Below are 17,536 nucleotides of genomic sequence, written 5' to 3'. Positions count from 1 at the left end.
CACAAAGACACAGCGGTTGGAACCAATAATCTCAAATTTAGACCAAAGTACAGACTTCCACCGGTCTTATGTCCATTGCTCGTGTTTCTTGGTCCAAGCAAGTCTCTTCTTCTTATTGGTGTCCTTTTAGTAGTGGTTTCTTTGCAGCAATTCAACCATGAAGGCCAGATTCACGCAGTCTCCTCTGAACAGTTGATGCTGCGATGTGTCTGTTACTTGAACTGGGTCTTCCTTTCCTGTGGCGGTCCTTATGAGAGATAGTTTCATCATAGCGCTTGATGGTTTTTGCAACAGCCCTTGAAGAAATTTTCAAAGTTCTTAATATTTTCCACACTGACTGACCTTCATGTCTTAAAGTAACGATGGACTGTCATTTCTCTTTGCTTATTTGAGCTGTTCTTGCCATAATATGGACTTTTACTAAATAGGCTATCTTCTGTATACCACCCCTACCTTGTCACAACACAACTGATTGGCTCAAAGGCATTAAGAAAGAAACAAATTCCACAAATTAACTTTGAACAAGGCACACCTATTAATTGAAATGCATTCCAGGTGACTACCTCATGAAGCTGGTTGAGAGAATGCCAAGTGTGCAAAGTTGTCATCAAGGCAACTTTGAAGAATCTCAAATATTAAGTAGTTTGATTAAATTTTTTGGGGTTACTAAATGATTCCATATGTGTTATTTCATATTTTTGAGGTCTTCACTATTATTCTACAATGTAGAAAATAGTACAAATAAAGGAAAAGCCTTGAATGAGTATGTGTGTCCAAACTGTTGACTGGTACTGTACTTAACACTTGATATTAAGATGTTTAGTACTTCAGCAGTACCACAGAATGTTCTTGGAGTTAGAGAGTGACCCTTAAAACTTTAATGTAATGTCCAGGATTTGTGAACAGGCTGGTTCTGTAGACATTTCATGGGAGAAAATAACTAACCGCAAGCCCCTCAAAATCACTCCTATTGGACTACCAGACCTCACCAAAAACCTCTGATTAGTTGACCCCCAACACATCACTAATTACAGGGCAGCGACAGGTCTACCACAGTACACCAAAACTTTTGATTGGTTGACCACCATGTATACCACAAATGACAGGGCAATTGATGTGTAGACTTTGGAGTAGTTTGCCTCTTATTTATTCAATGCACTGAATTTCCATGCTGCCTCAAATACATTAGTTAACAGCATAGAGGAAGTAAACTCAAAGCTTTTATCTAGGATCAGCAGGCTCGGGTCATGGGACTGGTGTACTATAGTTCCACCGTGGTTTACAAAATGAAGGCATGATATCTAAATCAGTTCCTACTTTCTGCTGCTCATTGATCACATCTATCTTGTCTTCTGACAGAAAAAGCCCCTTTCTGCCGTAATAAAGGAGGTTTGTGATGGGTAAGTGTGTTCACGTTTAAAAAGACCTTTCTATTTGACCTAATGCTGTTCTTGTGGAGTTCAAGCAACTACTTTGTCCTGTTGCGGTAGTTACAGTGGCTATGATGACTGTGTTTAAGGTGGAATCTTCCGGGCCCTGACAACTACTCCCTCCAGTATGCCGACGGTGTTCAGACCTACATCACTGAATCTGTGAGTTGATCGATCTTTGTTTTTCTGTGATCACGGAGGCTGTCTGTGAACAAACAGGTCTCTCTGGCTGTCCAGTGTGTAGCTTCTGTACTGTAACTTGCCTGTCATGCCAGTGATGTCTGAAATGTCATCAACGCCAGTGACCTGGGTGTGGGTAGCTGTTGGAGCAAAACTAAGCTGGTGACCTATGGAGAGGTCAAACACACCCCTCGACCAGGGGCAATGCAGGTCATTTCCAAGGGCTTAAAGTAAAATGACTGCCATAAAAATGTGCACGTAGGAGAGACATGCGCAAACATGACAGATATGGCAAACCTGCAACTCCATATTTGGAAGCGCTTAGGTCACCTGACTTTTGGCAGGGATTTGACGACAAGAAAAATACAAATAGTTCTCACGCGTTGAAAGTGATTTTATATTTGTATAAAAAAGTTTTGTACCCATAGAAAGCGGTTTCTATAAATCGCTGGCAGCCTCTCGTTTGGCACTGTTGATGCCTACCTTTTCAAGGCTGCTGAAGTTATAATATGTTAACCATATGTGTAACCATAGTACGTCCAACGTAAATAATCGAAACCCCAGCCCTAGAGGACTCAATATTTGCAACACTATTGAGGTGTACACCCGTTCATCACCCAACTAGTTGAATTAGCTGGCCAGTTTGATAGCACCTCTACATGTGAAGGATATGTCATACATTGTAAGTGATTATAATCCATCCGCTGTCTCAATGTTGCACAGACGATGAGCATTTAAGGAGACATAAGTATTCCTGAGGCCTCTAACTGTTTCGCCAGGAGAGGCATGCAAAAGGTAGAGGGGAGGATATGGGCTCAGACTTTGGAACGGTATTGCTTCCGTCCCTCTCCTCGCCTCAATCTGGGCTTGATCCAGGGACCCTCTGCACACATCGGCAACAGTCACCATCAAAGCATCGTTACCCATCGCTCCACAAAAGCCACGGCCCTCGCAGAGCAAGGGGAACAACGACTACATCTCACTTTCTACGCGTGATAACCTTTTGTCTTCATGGCAGTCATTTTACTCGAGGCCCTTGGAAATTACCTGCATATCTGCAGTTATAAAAATATTCGAATGCAATATATCCATTTACAAATGCAAATCAAAAGGTGTTTGTTTGTGGATAGTGATTTACATTTGTGGAAAGTGATTTACAATTGTGGATTGGTACTTATTTGTACAGATCATGATACACGAATACAAAATGCATGCTGCGAGTTCACAATACATTTGGCATGATATTGATCCCAATGCCCAATTCAAACACAAGGTGTTTTTTACTCGCGTGAACGAGCGTGTACACACTGGAATTAGAACGCACAGGAGTTAATGAGAGAACAGATGGGCTGCAAGCGTCAACGGCGTCACAGCATGTCAAATTAGAAAGCAAGTCTATTTTTGCGTTTGTGGGTGTCTGTGTCTGTGGAGAGCTGTTGAGCTATTTCCTGGGCTATTCATCTGAAACTAAATCAATCTCTCTCTTTTTTTCTCTCTCTCCTATCGCTCGCTCGCCCTCTCTCACTTTATAATTATGTCCCTTAGTACAGTTTGAAAACAGTAATCAGTCTAAGCCATTTCTAAGTCAGTCTTTATTGCCTGTATGACTGTGTGTCATTGTCTTCTCTGTGGCCTTTTGCGTTCTAGAACCGTCTGGACATAAAGAATGGCTGCATTCTCCGTCTGACCAAGGCACCGGTGAGTCTGCAAACGAGCCTAACATAGATAATCCCCTCATGACTGTGTGTGTCTGCACGCTATGTAGGCCTATTACAATTGTATTACATTATCATTATAACTACTTCGTCCATTTTGTCTGGGGTTTTATGGTTGTGTGTGTGTGTGTGTGTGTGTGTGTGTGTGTGTGTGTGTGGTAGGGCCGTTGTGCCGAGGACCTCTACAAGGGCATCCAGAGCTCCGACTCAGACGTGCGCTGTGATTCGCTGAAACAGCTGGCCTGCGTGTCTACTGATGTCACGTTTGCTCAGGAGTTTATCAGCCGTAATGGCCACTCTCTGCTGGTGAAGATCGTAGAGGACGCTCACGAGTCAGTTCCCTTCTCCATGTCTCTCTATATGTGTCAGTGCGTCTCTGTGTGTCTCTGTGAGTCTTTGTCTCAGTTTGTCCAATTTTCCCCAATAACATGCATCACTACAATCCTTCACTCTCTCTCTACTCTCCCTCTAACTAACCTTATATAGTAGAGTGGGGGGAATGTGCATATATTTGCACTGCCTGCAGTGGAATGCTGTACTCTGATCGATGCTGGTGAAGAGATATGAGGTGATTTCCTCACATGTGGGAACACATTCCTGGGTGAAGAATGGGCTGAGTCTGACCTTTTCCTCACACTGTTAGCATAGTTACTATGGAGGAATTCAAGGAAGCTATAATTGGTTTCTTCAGTTGCATTATGTGAGTCAAAAAAGGACATAGAATTGGTATGGAGAATTGGCTATGAAGAATTTGCAGCTTTGTGTTGCATAGCTAGTGATGGGGTTAAGATGTTTATCAGAGTCCCAATGGGATGCCGTGGATATGAGCCCGATGTCATGCTTTTGAAGATGTACCATCATGCCTTGTTTAGGAAACACACTTTCCCACGAATCAATTATACCACTTGAATCCCAGTGAAGGCATGAAACACGTTCTGTTAACCTTTTTATTTAACTAGGCAAGTCAGTTAAGAACAACTTCTTATTTACAATGACGGCCTTCCCTCGTACCAAACATGGGAAAAGGTTTCAGCCTGGGACGGTTTAGTCTGGTTTAGTCTTCTTATCGGCACCTGGAACCCAATCAGTGTAAATGCTCAGTGGTGTCTGTGGCTTTCTATGTCAAGGTTGTATTCAATGATGTTCTAATGTTCTGGTCTAAGAGTTGTGTGTGTGTTGTGTTTTGTTTGTAAGGGCCCCTCTGATCATGGCCCACACACTGACAGGCTTCATGGAGCTGATGGATCATGGGATTGTATCATGGGAGAACCTCTCTGCTGTCTTCATCAAGAAGGTAGGTTCCTCAACTATTGGCTCCTATAGACAAAGTGGAGGACGAGAGATATTGGAGTGGAGGACAAGAGATATTGGAGTGGAGGACGAGAGATATTTAAAGATATGTATATATTTCAAGATATGTAAGGAATTAGACAATACATTTAGGTTCGGTTTCCAGGACATAGATTAAGCCTAGTCCTGGACTAAAAGGGGCTTTCAGATATAATCATCTGAGAGTGATTTTTAAAGCCAGGACTAGACTTAATCTGGGTCTGGAAAACTGGACCCATAATGTTCATGTGTATAACCTTTGACCATGATGAAATGTCTGTAGGAGCTCTGGTGACCACTAGTCATCATGCATAGTTTCTGACTCATTGTACCTTTCAGATTGCCAGCTTCGTCAATGCCACGGTGCTGGATGCATCCATCCAGCAGGTGTCCCTGGCCATCCTGGAGAGCATGGTGCTGAGCAGCAGCAGCCTCTTCCAGCAGGTCAAGCAGGAAGTCACTCTAGAGAGACTGCTCTCACAACTGCAGGTGTAAGTGTGTCGTCCATGGGTAGCATGGTGGGAACGAACAACCCGCAGTACCTCCAATGAATGAGCGCGCTTATACTGTAAATGCTTACAAACATAGAGACCCCATCTCCAAATCATTTTACAGTTAAATCTAGCTCTGAAAAAAGGCAATTTTAAGCTTGCCCAGTGTCTGAAGTCTACTGTTTTGTCGAAACAACGCATCTCTCCCATCACTCATACGCCCACCCATACTCTCTTTATTCCAGGACAAACCAGCAGATTCAAACCAAAGCCATGGCCCTCCTCATGGCTCTGCTACAGACAGCTGGACATGCAGACAGACAGGTACAAAATGGTATCTCTTTCTCTCTCTCTCTCTTTATCCTTGCTCTCTCTCTCTCTCTTCTTTCCCCTCGCCTGCCCTGGTTTCCAGAGTGAGGTGCAAGTCACTTTAATCAGTTTAAACAGGCTGAGTGAGTCTGTTCAAAACAAAGGGTTTTGGACTGATTTATGTGACCATTATGTCACTGCAGCTGGGGGCAAAGTCCTGCTGTGTCCCTCCCCCTGACCTGATTTGTGACCGTGTAGCTTTTACTGCCTCCTTCTGGGGAAAGTAGTGTCACTGCATTTAATTATTAATAACTGATGGTACTAGTGGTAATTATCAGGTAATAACATACACCTTTGCTTTTCAGGAGCTGTTTGTCTTCCTAGGGAAGAAAAATCTTCGACAGTACATCTATAAGGTAAAGCCATTTTGAATGTTCCAAGATTGAGGTACAATGATACCTGACTGTCATTGCTCCCTTTCGAATATCAAGTTGGGGAAAATACAATTGTCGTTATAGCAGAAATTGTTTTAGTTTTTTAGTCTCCTTTCAGTCATTTTATCCATAGTAAATACTGCTCTGGTTTGAACCTGTGCCTCATGGTTTGTTGTGACCCACAGAACATCATCCATAGTTCTGCCTCCGTGGGGGATGAGATGGCCCATTACCTGTACGTCCTCCAGTCTGTCACTCTGAACCACCTGGAGCCTCGCATGAGGATGCCCCTGGACTCCTACAACCAGGTGAGTTAGATGACCCCCCCCCCAACCACAGCAAACCACTGTCTCTTCCCACTCCAGGAGAGAGGAGTTTTGTGAGAAGTGCTGAATAAGTATCCTTGAAATCCACTTAGTCATCCTTCTCATTACCTCTTTGTCTCCCTCTGTTATCGGCCACATCCCTATCCTCCCCCTGTCCTCCCCCTTCCTCCTCCAGGACCAGAGGGAGATTCTACACGGCCTGCGGCAGGCAGCCTTTGAGACGGAGAGTGAGAACAGCTTGAGTCATGAGCAACGACGCTCTCTCTGCGCCAAGGAGTTCAAGAAGCTGGGCTTCTCTGTGAGTCTACTCCATGAGATTCTACTTACCACCACCTCATTTAGTCCCCCTCACTGGGCCTCTGTCTCTTCACTCACCTCGTCTATCACTTACTGTCAACAATAAGCTGTTGCTTTCCACTGAGTCGTATTCTCATCTATACCAACCATTGCTGGTTGATATAACTGCCCCGCTATCAGACGATGTGATTCCACTCTTATCACTTCCTATTAATCATTCACAGTTGCTAAACTTGTCTGAGTCTTATTCTTATCAATACCGTTCGTCATTATCTCCCACCATACACAGGGTGTTTTTATCCCTGTTCTGTCCTCTCTCTCTCCAGAACAACAGTAACCCAGGTCAGGACCTGCTCCGGGCCCCTCCAGGACTGCTGGCCCTAGACACCATGGCCCACTTTGCCTCCTGCTACCCCGATGCCTACAGCAGGGTGAAAATAGGGAGGGGAAGGGAAGAGAAAACAAGGGAACGGAGGGTGTGGGGGGGGGAGTTAAAGGGACTAACATGGGTCTTTGTTAGGGTGCGGGTTAGGTAGGTATGTCATCTTCATGACAATTTCTTTCCCTTCTCTGTCTCTTAGTTTGTTCTGGAGAACAGCAGTAGGGAGGATAAGCACGAGTGTCCATTCGCCCGCAGCAGCATCCAGCTGACTCTCATCCTGTGTGAGATCCTAAGCATCGGAGAGCCCCGTAAGTCAACCTGAGCTAGTACATGTGGTGTTGACACATATCCCACGGTAGTTATTGGGGTCAAATTTGTCTCCACTTTTGTGGATTGGGGTGATCAGTCCTTTGTTCCAAATATTGGGGAAGATGCCAGAGCTAAGGATGATGTTAAAGAGTTTAAGTATAGGAAGTTGTGGTCTGTATATTTTGTAATTTCATTGAGGATACTATCAACACCACAGGCCTTTTTGGGTTGGAGGGTTTGTATTTTGTCCTGTAGTTCATTCAATGTAATTGGAGAATCCAATGGGTTCTGGTAGTCTTTAAAAATTGATTCTAAGATTTGTATTTGATCATGTATATGTTTTTGCTGTTTGTTCTTTGTTATAGAGCCAAAAAGATTGGAGAAGTGGTTTACCCATACATCTCCATTTTGGATAGATAGCTATTCGTGTTGTTTGTTTAGTGTTTTCCCAGAAGTGGTTAGTCTGTGGGTTCTTCAATTACATTGAGCTGATTTCTGAGGTGCTGTTCCTTCTTTTTCCGTAGTGTATTTCTGTATTGTTTTAGTGATTCACCATAGTGAAGGCTCAGGTTTTATGGGTCTCTCTGTTTTTGGTTGGATAGGTTTCTCAATTTCTTTCTTAGGTTTTTGCATTCTTCATCAAACCATTTGTCATTGTTAATTTTCTTCCGTTTTATGTTGGAAATGTTTAGATTTGATAGGAAGCTGAGAGGTCAAATAGACTGTTTAGGTTTTCTAATCCAAGTTTACACCTTCACTATTATAGTGAAACATTTTGTCCAGGAAGTTGTCTAAAAGGGATTGAATTTGTTGATACCTAATAGTTTTTTGGTAGGTTCCCACACTACGTTCCTTCCATCTATAGCATTTCTTTATATTATTCACTTCCTTTAGCTTTGATGCCTCGTGATTGAGAATTGCTCTGTTCTGTGGTCTGGATGTAGGTCAGGGGGGGTGTCTCGCTGGTCTGGATGTAGGTCGGGGGGGGGGTGTCTCGCTGGTCTGGATGTAGGTCAGGGGGGGTGTCTCGCTGGTCTGGATGTAGGTCAGGGGGGGGGTGTCTCGCTGGTCTGGATGTAGGTCAGGGGGGGGTGTCTCGCTGGTGTGGATGTAGGTCGGGGGGGTGTCTGGATGTAGGTCGGGGGGGGGTGTCTCGCTGGTGTGGATGGGGTGTCTGCTGATCTGTTGCTCCTGTGTGAGGTGTTGGGGCTGCGGTTGAGGGCGATGTCCTTTAGGGTATGGGCAAAGGTGTGCACTGCTGCCTTGTATAGGTGGACCTGGTCGTAAAGGCTGGTCAAGTCCAGGGTGGCGTGGTGGGCCAGGAAAACATTTGCTTTTGAGTCACCGTCAACAGGAAATACTTGCGTTTACCCGCTGTATGGTAGCAAGGTGGAAGTATTTTCGTGGTTGCAGGGTGAAGTTAACCAGTTGTGCTTTGGGGAAAGTAGAATACGTTTTTTCAAATACTGCCTTTAGTGCTGTGGCCACCCTTTTTCTCCTGTGTTCTCAGGTCATTTGTGCCTGTGTGTGTGTTATTATGTGGCTAGGTGAACCTTGTTGGTCCTCAGACAGAAGGTCTAGGGCACGCTGGGTGTTTGGACACCAGAGTTTAGACACTGCGTTTGGGAAAAAGTACATTTTCTTGTATATATTTCCCGTTTGAGTCCATAAGGAGTACAATCTGTGTCTTGTGTATGTCCTCTGTGGGGGGGTTGTCAGGAGGGCTATCAGGGTGGCTGACAGGGGGGTGCTCAGAGGGGGTGGGATCCCCTGGGCTTGGGGTTCTTCATTTGTCTGTCCTACTGTGATGTCGAGGCTATGGTCTGGGGTAGACTGTTCTGCTGTGGTGTCGAGACTTTGGTCAGGGTCTGAGGTGGGCTGTTCTGCTGGCTTCTCTGCGGGGGTGGCAAGCTCTCTTATGGGTTGTTCTGTCACACGTCATCGTTCTCACCTTCTCCTCGAGCACTTTCACCTTCTCCTCTAGTGCTCTGTTCTTCTGCTCCTGCTCTTTCTCCTGTTGATGTTGTCTCACCACAGTCCAGAGTGTAGATATGTCTCTCTCCACCTCCAGCTCTCCGTGTCTGGTTGAGGGGGTGTTGTTGAGCTGGCCTATTTTTTTTTTATGCTGACTGGAGTGTGTTCACCTGCTGTTCCAGCTCCACCTGCCTTACCTCCAGCTGGGTGAATTTTTCCTTCATTTTAATAAGGGAGAAGTACTCTGTGCTGGGAGGTTTGACATTCCGCTTGGAGTTGCTCGTCTGTGGGGTTGAATAATGAAGAGGTCTGGTCTGACACTCTCAGGGTGGGGATATCTTTCTCAAGAGAGAGGTTATCCTGCTGAGCTACCTCTTTTATTATGTGAAAGTCTAGCTGAAACTGTTTGGGGTTGCCCTGTACCATTACTGTTCCAGACTTGTACAGGTTGACGTTGGCTGACTCAGAGTCCTCGTTGTCTAATATCGTGAGTTTCCACCCATTGCTAACACACCCCCCCCCCCCTTATCTTAGCATTCAGTCCTTATAAAGTAAAATATATAATTCTAATGTATTTTTCTTCTTGGCTTTAAATGTAGCTTCAGACTAAACATTACTCAGTTCCAAGTTGGATGGTGTTTTCAGGTTTGTGTTTGTTTCCCAGAGCATTTGTTGTATAGCTTGGAAATAAGAATCTTTGGTAGTATGAATCCTTCCAGGTAATTTTGTCCAAAATCAGGTTGTGGGTTTAGAGTTTTGATTTGCAGTGAAGGTCATGTTGTGGAGGGTAGTATCCTGTATATGTCCTTGCTGAAAAATCCAAGTTTATCTGACTCTAAATCTATATTTTTGTAAAAACATGCTGAAAAATGTGAGATCTCACTCTCACTTTCTCACTCTCTCACCACTAGCCTCAGAAACAGGTTCAGACTACCACCCCATCTTCTTCGCTCAGGACCAGCTGCTGGACGAGCTCTTCTGCATCTGCATCCAGCTGCTCAATAAGACCTGGAAGGAGATGAGAGCCACGCAGGAGGACTTTGACAAGGTAACACAACCCACACTGCAATGTCACCATATAGCTCACTCTTTCTCCATGTCTCACTCCCACCCCATGTCTCAGCATCACATCTATTTCACTCTCACCCTATATCTCACCCTTTTCCCATACTGAACTCTAATGTACAAGAAACAGCCTCTTGCCATTTGAAACAGACTAGTTGAAGGGTACAGGGAGCATGTCTACAAGTAGCTAGCAGGTATATTACCTGACCAAAAGTATGTGGAAACCTGCTCGTCGAACATCTCATTCCAAAATCATGGCCATTAATATGGAGTTGGTCCCCTTTGTTGCTATGACAGCCTCCACTCTTCTGGGATGGCTTTCCACTAGATGTTGGAACATTGCTGCAGGGACTTTCTTCCGTTCAACCACAAGAGCATTAGTGAGGTCGGGCTCTGATGTTGGGCGATTAGGCCTGGCTCGCAGTCGGCGTTCCAATTCATTCCAAAGGTGTTCGATGGGGTTGAGGTCAGGGCTCTGTGCCAACCTGTCAAGTTCTTCCACACCGATCTTGACAAACCATTTCTGTATGGACCTTGCTTTGTGCACTGGGGCATTGTCATGCTGAAACAGGAAAGGGCTTTCCCCAAACTGTTGCCACAAAGTTGGAAGCACAGAATTGTCAAGAATGTCATTGTATGCAGTATGGTTAGGATTTCCCTTAGCTGAAACTAAGGGGCCTAGAAAACCATGAAAACAGCCCCAGATCACTTGTCATCTCCCGTCTGGATTACTGCAACTCGCTGTTGGCTGGGCTCCCTGCCTGTGCCATTAAACCCCTACAACTCATCCAGAACGCCGCAGCCCGTCTGGTGTTCAACCTTCCCAAGTTCTCTCATGTCACCCCGCTCCTCCGCTCTCTCCACTGGCTTCCTGTTGAAGCTCGCATCCGCTACAAGACCATGGTGCTTGCCTACGGAGCCGTGAGGGGAACGGCACCTCCGTACCTTCAGGCTCTGATCAGGCCCTACACCCAAACAAGGGCACTGCGTTCACTGCGTTCATCCAGCTCGCCTCCCTACCTCTGAGGAAGCACAGTTCCTGCTCAGCCCAGTCAAAACTGTTCGCTGCTCTGGCACCCCAATGGTGGAACAAGCTCCCTCACGACGCCAGGACAGCGGAGTCAATCACCACCTTCCGGAGACACCTGAAACCCCACCTCTTTAAGGAATACCTAGGATAGGATAAAGTAATCCTTCTAACCCCCCCCCTAAAAGATTTAGATGCACTATTGTAAAGTGGTTGTTCCACTGGATATCATAAGGTGAATCCACCAATTTGTAAGTCGCTCTGGATAAGAGCGTCTGCTAAATGACTTAAAATGTAAAAATCATTATTCCTCCTTCACCAATCTTTACAATTGGCACTATGCATTTGGGAAGGTAGAGTTCTCCTGGCATCCACCAAAACCAGATTTGTCCGTCGGACTGCCAGATGGTGAAGCGTGATTCTTCATTGGTGAGAAAGCCTTTCCCCTGCTCCAGAGTCCAATGGCGGCGAGCTTTACACCACTCCAGCCGAAACTTAGCATTGCACATGGGGATCATAGGCTTGTGTGTGGCTTCTCGAAACCATTTCATGAAGCTCCCAACGAACTGTTCTTGTGCTGACGTTGTTTTTAGAGGCAGTTTGGAACTCGCGGTGAGTGTTGCAACCGAGGACAGACGGTTTTTACTCGCTACGCGCTTCAGCACTCACCGGTCCCGTTCTGTGAGCTTGTTTGGCCTATCACTTCATTGCTGAGTCGTTGTTGCTATTAGGCCTTTCCACTTCACAATAACAACACTTACAGTTGACCAGGGAAGCTCTGGCAGGGCAGGAATTTTACGAACTGACTTGTTGGAAAGGTGGCATCCTATGACGGTGCCACGTTGAAAGTCACTGAGCTCTTCAGTAAGACCATTCAACTGCCAATGTTTGTCTATGGAGATTGCATGGCTGCGTGCTTGATTTTATACACCTGTCAGCATTGGGTGTGGCTGAAATAGCCAAATCCACTAATTTGAAGGGGTGTTCATATACTTTTGTGTATATATAGTGTATGTTGTTTATCATGTCCAAGCGTGTTGCAGTGCATCGTCTGATAGATGGTCTATTTGTTTACATTGCCAACCATGGAGTGGCAAAGTGGTAATCTAATTTAGAAAATCAAACTTCAAAGCACTCCATGGCATCCGGAGTGGAATGGCATTTACCTGCATGCGCTACACTGAAAACAATAACAAGTGCTCTGTGTCCTGTGAGCCACCATGGAAGCATAGTCTGCAGGATAATACCATCCATCTGCATCTGCATCTGCCACAGCCACACAGAGTAGGAAACACAGAGTTGAATCTATAGAGGGCTGTGGGAGGCAACCAGCTGGGGTATAATTAGTCAGTTGTAATCGTTAGAACGGGACATTGATTAGTCATCCAGAATGGCTACCACAATGGAATATCGACTGGCTGCCCAATCTAAATGTATAGATGCCGTGCTAGGGTAATGTAGGAAAGACGGCTGGATGGACCCAATCCAGGCTATTTCCTTTCCAATGTTAACTACACTGGACTCACTCAGACAGAACTATTCATGAACACCAAAACCACACTACAGGCCCATGTTTTGCAAAATGCTCTCTGGTCATAAACCCTTAACCTTTTGACCTTTTGGGTTGGAGCGAGTGTCCAGCCAGCAGGCCCTGTCATTGTGTTGCGCCCTCTGCTGCCTCCCACAATCCCGTGGAGCAGGGACAATAGGGCATTAGAAGCACAAAGAGAATCCCACTCCATAGCAGAATCAGAGCGAGGGAGAAAGGTCCCTCACAATCAATCGGTTCCATCAGCAGTAATTACACAAGAGAAAAACCTCTGGACACTGACAATGGAGAGATGGACAGTGGTCAGCCACAGTGGTCAGCCACAGTGGTCAGCCATGTTAAAAAGAGAGAGAGGGGGGGGGGGGTACAAAGCAAAGGCATCTCCCTATGGGTATTTCTTATCTCCTTTTAAGATTTGTTCATCCTCGAGTCAGATACTTGTTAAGTCTGAGAAATGTTAAGGGAATGAATGCAGAGTACTGGTGCTGAGAGAATTTGTTTACAGCTTGAAGAGTGAGTGGTATCTGTCTCCACCGTGCCTGTCTCACCGAAGATTACACACGTCAGACTGTCAACAACCCATAATGAGATTCTACACTCTTAGAGAAACAGGCGCCCGCTAGAACCAAAAGGGTTCTTCGACTGTCCCCATAGGTGAACCCTTTGAATAACCCCTTTTGGTTCCAGGTAGAACCCTCTTTTCTAAGAGTGTATATTTGGCTTTTACTACCATGTCCCTCAGCCTCTCCCCTCCTCCTCTACCTCTGTTGCAGTCTCTCTGTTTCTCTCTACTCATTCGATCACAAACCCTGTCTCTTCCTCTCGTTCTCTCTCTCCCTCTTCCCTCCAATAAACCCCTAACTGTGCTGTCGATTTTCAGCCGTTAATCAGTCCTGGAAACACGCTGCTGCCAGCTGGGGGCCTCCAACTGGGACTTTGTGTGTGTGACCCCCCCCCCCATGCACTTTCCCTCCAATAACAGTCATCACACACACAGACACACACACACTGCTGGGTTATGAGGGAACAGAGACAGCTGCTCCTCACTATGGCTGAGGTAGAAGTCTCCGGAACTGGGGTTCTCCTCTTTCTATTGGTTAAACCAGAGGAGTGACGGCAGGGGAGAGAGGGGGCGGACGGGGTGTGAGGGACTATCAGGGTGTCTGTTTACAAAATAACCTCATCTCTGGACTGCTGATGCCATAAAGGTGATACTCTCTCTTCTCCCCCCCATCCGCTGTCCTCTCTGTTTCTCTCCTCTCCTGTTTCATTTTCTCTTTCTTTCTTTCTTTCTTTCTCTCTCTCTCTCTCTTTCTCTCTCTTTCTCTCTCTCTCTCTCTTTCTCTTTCTTTCTTTCTCTTTCTTTCTCTCTTTCTCTCTTTCTTTCTCTTTCTCTTTCTCTCTCTCTCTCTCTCTCTCTCTCTCTCTCTCTCTCTCTCTCTCTCTCTCTCTCTCTCTCGACTGTGGAACTAACATTCTTGACCTCTGGGTTGTACTTGAAAGACACAACATGGAGGTGAGATACTCTATTTGGATTCATTAGTCATTTCTACGTGGTCTTTACACAGTATGTGAATAATGTTGTTACACAGGATGATGCTTGGGGGCATTTAAGCGAGGTGTCACTGAAAGCTTTGTTTTGTTCCGAATATTTTTTTTCCGTCATATAAAATGACGGTTCTCATGTGTTGGATGTGTTGTAGATATTTTTCTCTGCCTACATGGAAAAATACATGTTATATTACATTGGCTATTACGTATTAGTATGGTTTTGGGGGTCTTATTTAGAGCTATTTGAATACTATAACGTGTGGTGTAATGTAGTTGCTATATTGGAGGATAGCGACGATCTAATTCTTTGTATTTTAATATAGAATCTTTTTTTTTTGTGGCCACCAGTTGTACAGTTTTTAGTAATATGTACAGAATGTTTTAAAAACATACCTGTTAATCCTCGTTGATTGAAGAGGTGACTTATTCCTTCCTGCTGCATCAGGAGGGTTGGCAAACCAGGTCCGTGGTCTGAAGCGCAATTTTTCCTGTGTGGTTGGGTTATGCCAAGCTGGCCAAATCTCAGGGGGAGATGAATGTTCCCCGGGTTTATTTCTGGTTTATGCAGGATTCTGCACTATTAATTGAAGTTTCAGAATTGCCAATGTGATTTCCTGAATATGGTGATTGATCATTTAATTTGTGTAATTATGCCATTCATTTGTGATTGGTTGTAATGGTATGGTCCATGTGGAAGTATCCCAGCTACTATACTTAAGCTGTGTCGTTCCTGTCTTGGCAGAAAGGGGACAGGTTGCGGACAGGTTGAGGCCTGGTGTTTATTGAGCTCAACCTTTATGTTCAGTTTACCCCTTGTTTATGTTACCAGTTCTGTCCATCGTCATGTCTATTTTGTTAGTACATAGGTGTACAATAGTTTTGGTGTCTCTTCTCCACAAATAAAAGGCCACTCCTAGGCACTGCACTGGGTCCATTTTGTCTGCCTCCTCACTGAAACCTCCACTGCTAGGTGTGGTCTCCATTTACATGTTTTTTTATGTAACCTTTGTTTAACAAGGAAGGTCAGTTAAGAACAAATTCTTATTTACAATGACGGCCTACCGGGGAACAGTGGGTTAACTGCCTTGTTCAGGGGCAGAACGACAGATTTTTACCTTGTCAGTTCGGGGATTCGACCACTAGGTTACCTGCCGTCCATTACTCTGAGACAGGAACACACTCACACCCTTTAATAAACCCCCATGCTCTGTTGAGACCACTCTTTCAAGTCACTGAGATCTCTTCTAGCCATGGTAGCCTATATAATGTGCAACTGGGCATTTTTATACATAACCCTAAGCAGGATGGGATGTTTTAATGGCTTAATCAACTCAGGAACCACACCTGTGTGGAAGCACCTGCTTTCAATATACTTTGTATCCCTCATTTGCTCAAGTATTTCCTTTTATTTTGGCAGTTACCTGTATTTTGTTATGTTTTGCATTCTATTACCTCAAATTTCTTTTGAGGTGGGATTATTTTAGATTTAACAAATACAGCTATGTGCCTCCATGGATGCTGCATGCACAGCAGATACCACTTACTCCATAGAGGATGAGTGCGCAATTGCTAAACATTGTTTGCGCTATACTTCTTGCTCCATAGATACTGGGCTCTCCATGGATACTGTAATTGGGAGCCTGCTTCATGGGCCATGGTTATTGTGTGCTCAACACATCTGTACGTACAGTACCATTTCATTAAAGTCTTCCATACTGGTTCTGCTATACTTTGGAGGGATATGGGGTTACCATGATGCACAAAAAAAAATGACATTCTCATGGCGAAGGCTGCTTGGTGTCAAGTGCAGTGTCATTGAGAGACACTCGGAGTATGGCCGCACTGAGAGAAAGGGAGAGAGACCGAGGGGAGGAAAGAGTGAGGGTGGGGTGATCGACGTGTGTTCTCATAGATTTCTGGGATGGATTTTGAAACTGTGGCTGCAGTTAGTAGAGAGAAGCACCAGATTTTCCTGTCTCTCACACACACACACACACACACACACCCGTATTTCCTCCCTCCTGTGCTTTGTCATGTGGCCTTCGCCTCAGAGAGTTCATGTTTTGGGGGGACCGAGGTCAAGCCTTGTCTGAGTTTGTAAGCGTCGCTGTGCCCAGCAGAGCAAAGAGCGGGAACAGTCTGCTTTCTCTCAACTCAAACCCACATTCACACAATAGCTAGCTACTGAAATATATGAAAACATACAGTACATACACTAAGATATACTGTATACTTTAATATAGCTCAGTGGTTCCCAACGTTTTTGCTTTGTGACCCACCCAAGGGCTTTTGAATTGTCTTGTAACCCACCAGAGAAACCATGTCTATAGCCATAAAATAGCTGGTATGTTTTCTCTTTAAATAATCTGACTGATTCTGTCCATCTGTAGGTAATGCAGGTTGTGCGTGAGCAGATCACCAGGACTCTGTCCAGTAAGCCCACGTCTCTGGAGCTGTTTAAGAACAAGGTGAATGCTCTGAACTACAGTGAGATCATCAAACTACGCCAGACGGAGCGGTTGCACCAAGAAGAGACCCTCGCCCCGCCTGTATTGTAAGTCCTTAAATTGTTCAGCAGAATCTTTTTCTTGCTCTCTCTATCACACACACACACACACACACACACACACACACACACAAACCCTCGTAATCCTGTACTTCCTCCACTAGCCCCTAGAGGGCAGGGATCAGCCCCTTTAGTGTGTGTGTGTGTGTGTGTGTGTGTGTGTGTGTGTGTGTGTGTGTGTGTGTGTGTGTGTGTGTGTGTGTGTGTGTGTGTGTGTGTATATATATACTTACACCTGTATTCGTACCATTTGTCTCTGGTCCAGAGTATTTTTCACCCCTATGGAATCATAATCAGTGCTGTTGCTATCCTCTGCGTCTGCCCTGTTTGTCACCAAACAGCTTGGAAATGTCATGTGACCCTCCCAGTCACAGGTCCACAGCCCATTCTACACATTCCCAGTCAACCAAACAGCACTGATCCTACCTGCTTGTCCTCGTCCTATCTGGTCCATATCTACTCATATGTCCTTGCCTTTGCAACGCAAGTGACTGACCTTTTTTAATACGTCAAATAAAGCTCATTGAAATGAATCATGTTGAGTGCGTTATGGTATGGTACTTGTGGTGGGCGTGACTCTGTCTCTACCCCCCTGCCCTCTG

At 45.1% G+C, this 17,536-nt stretch overlaps 1 protein-coding gene and 1 long non-coding RNA gene across 6 annotated transcripts in view; one reads left to right on the top strand and one right to left on the bottom strand.

Annotated features, from left to right (window-relative positions):
- Positions 1 to 17,536, top strand: part of LOC106573209 (engulfment and cell motility protein 3) — a 32,483-nt gene that overhangs the window by 11,984 nt on the left and 2,963 nt on the right. For 3 of the 5 annotated variants that reach the window (XM_014148031.2, XM_014148035.2, XM_014148033.2), the window contains exons 3-16: positions 1,360 to 1,400; positions 1,520 to 1,592; positions 3,258 to 3,308; positions 3,488 to 3,657; positions 4,520 to 4,619; positions 4,994 to 5,145; positions 5,391 to 5,469; positions 5,820 to 5,870; positions 6,074 to 6,196; positions 6,390 to 6,512; positions 6,838 to 6,942; positions 7,093 to 7,201; positions 10,088 to 10,224; positions 16,759 to 16,922. In XM_014148031.2, the coding sequence (XP_014003506.1) occupies positions 1,360 to 1,400; positions 1,520 to 1,592; positions 3,258 to 3,308; positions 3,488 to 3,657; positions 4,520 to 4,619; positions 4,994 to 5,145; positions 5,391 to 5,469; positions 5,820 to 5,870; positions 6,074 to 6,196; positions 6,390 to 6,512; positions 6,838 to 6,942; positions 7,093 to 7,201; positions 10,088 to 10,224; positions 16,759 to 16,922 (1,478 nt within the window). Of the gene's footprint in view, positions 1 to 1,359; positions 1,401 to 1,519; positions 1,593 to 3,257; positions 3,309 to 3,487; positions 3,658 to 4,519; positions 4,620 to 4,993; positions 5,146 to 5,390; positions 5,470 to 5,819; positions 5,871 to 6,073; positions 6,197 to 6,389; positions 6,513 to 6,837; positions 6,943 to 7,092; positions 7,202 to 10,087; positions 10,225 to 13,842; positions 14,026 to 14,060; positions 14,334 to 16,758; positions 16,923 to 17,536 lie in introns of those variants that run through there. The other 2 variants (XM_014148037.2, XM_014148036.2) reach the window with 2 other exon arrangements.
- LOC123727790 (uncharacterized) lies at positions 4,259 to 5,251 on the bottom strand. The gene is made up of 2 exons (XR_006759672.1): positions 4,987 to 5,251; positions 4,259 to 4,642 (listed from the first exon to the last, which is right to left on the bottom strand). It is a non-coding gene; the product is annotated as an uncharacterized lncRNA (long non-coding RNA).

The sequence above is a fragment of the Salmo salar genome, chromosome ssa16 (assembly GCF_905237065.1).
Source record: "Salmo salar chromosome ssa16, Ssal_v3.1, whole genome shotgun sequence".
Taxonomy (NCBI): domain Eukaryota; kingdom Metazoa; phylum Chordata; class Actinopteri; order Salmoniformes; family Salmonidae; genus Salmo; species Salmo salar.
This window is presented reverse-complemented; position numbering and strand designations above follow the sequence as displayed.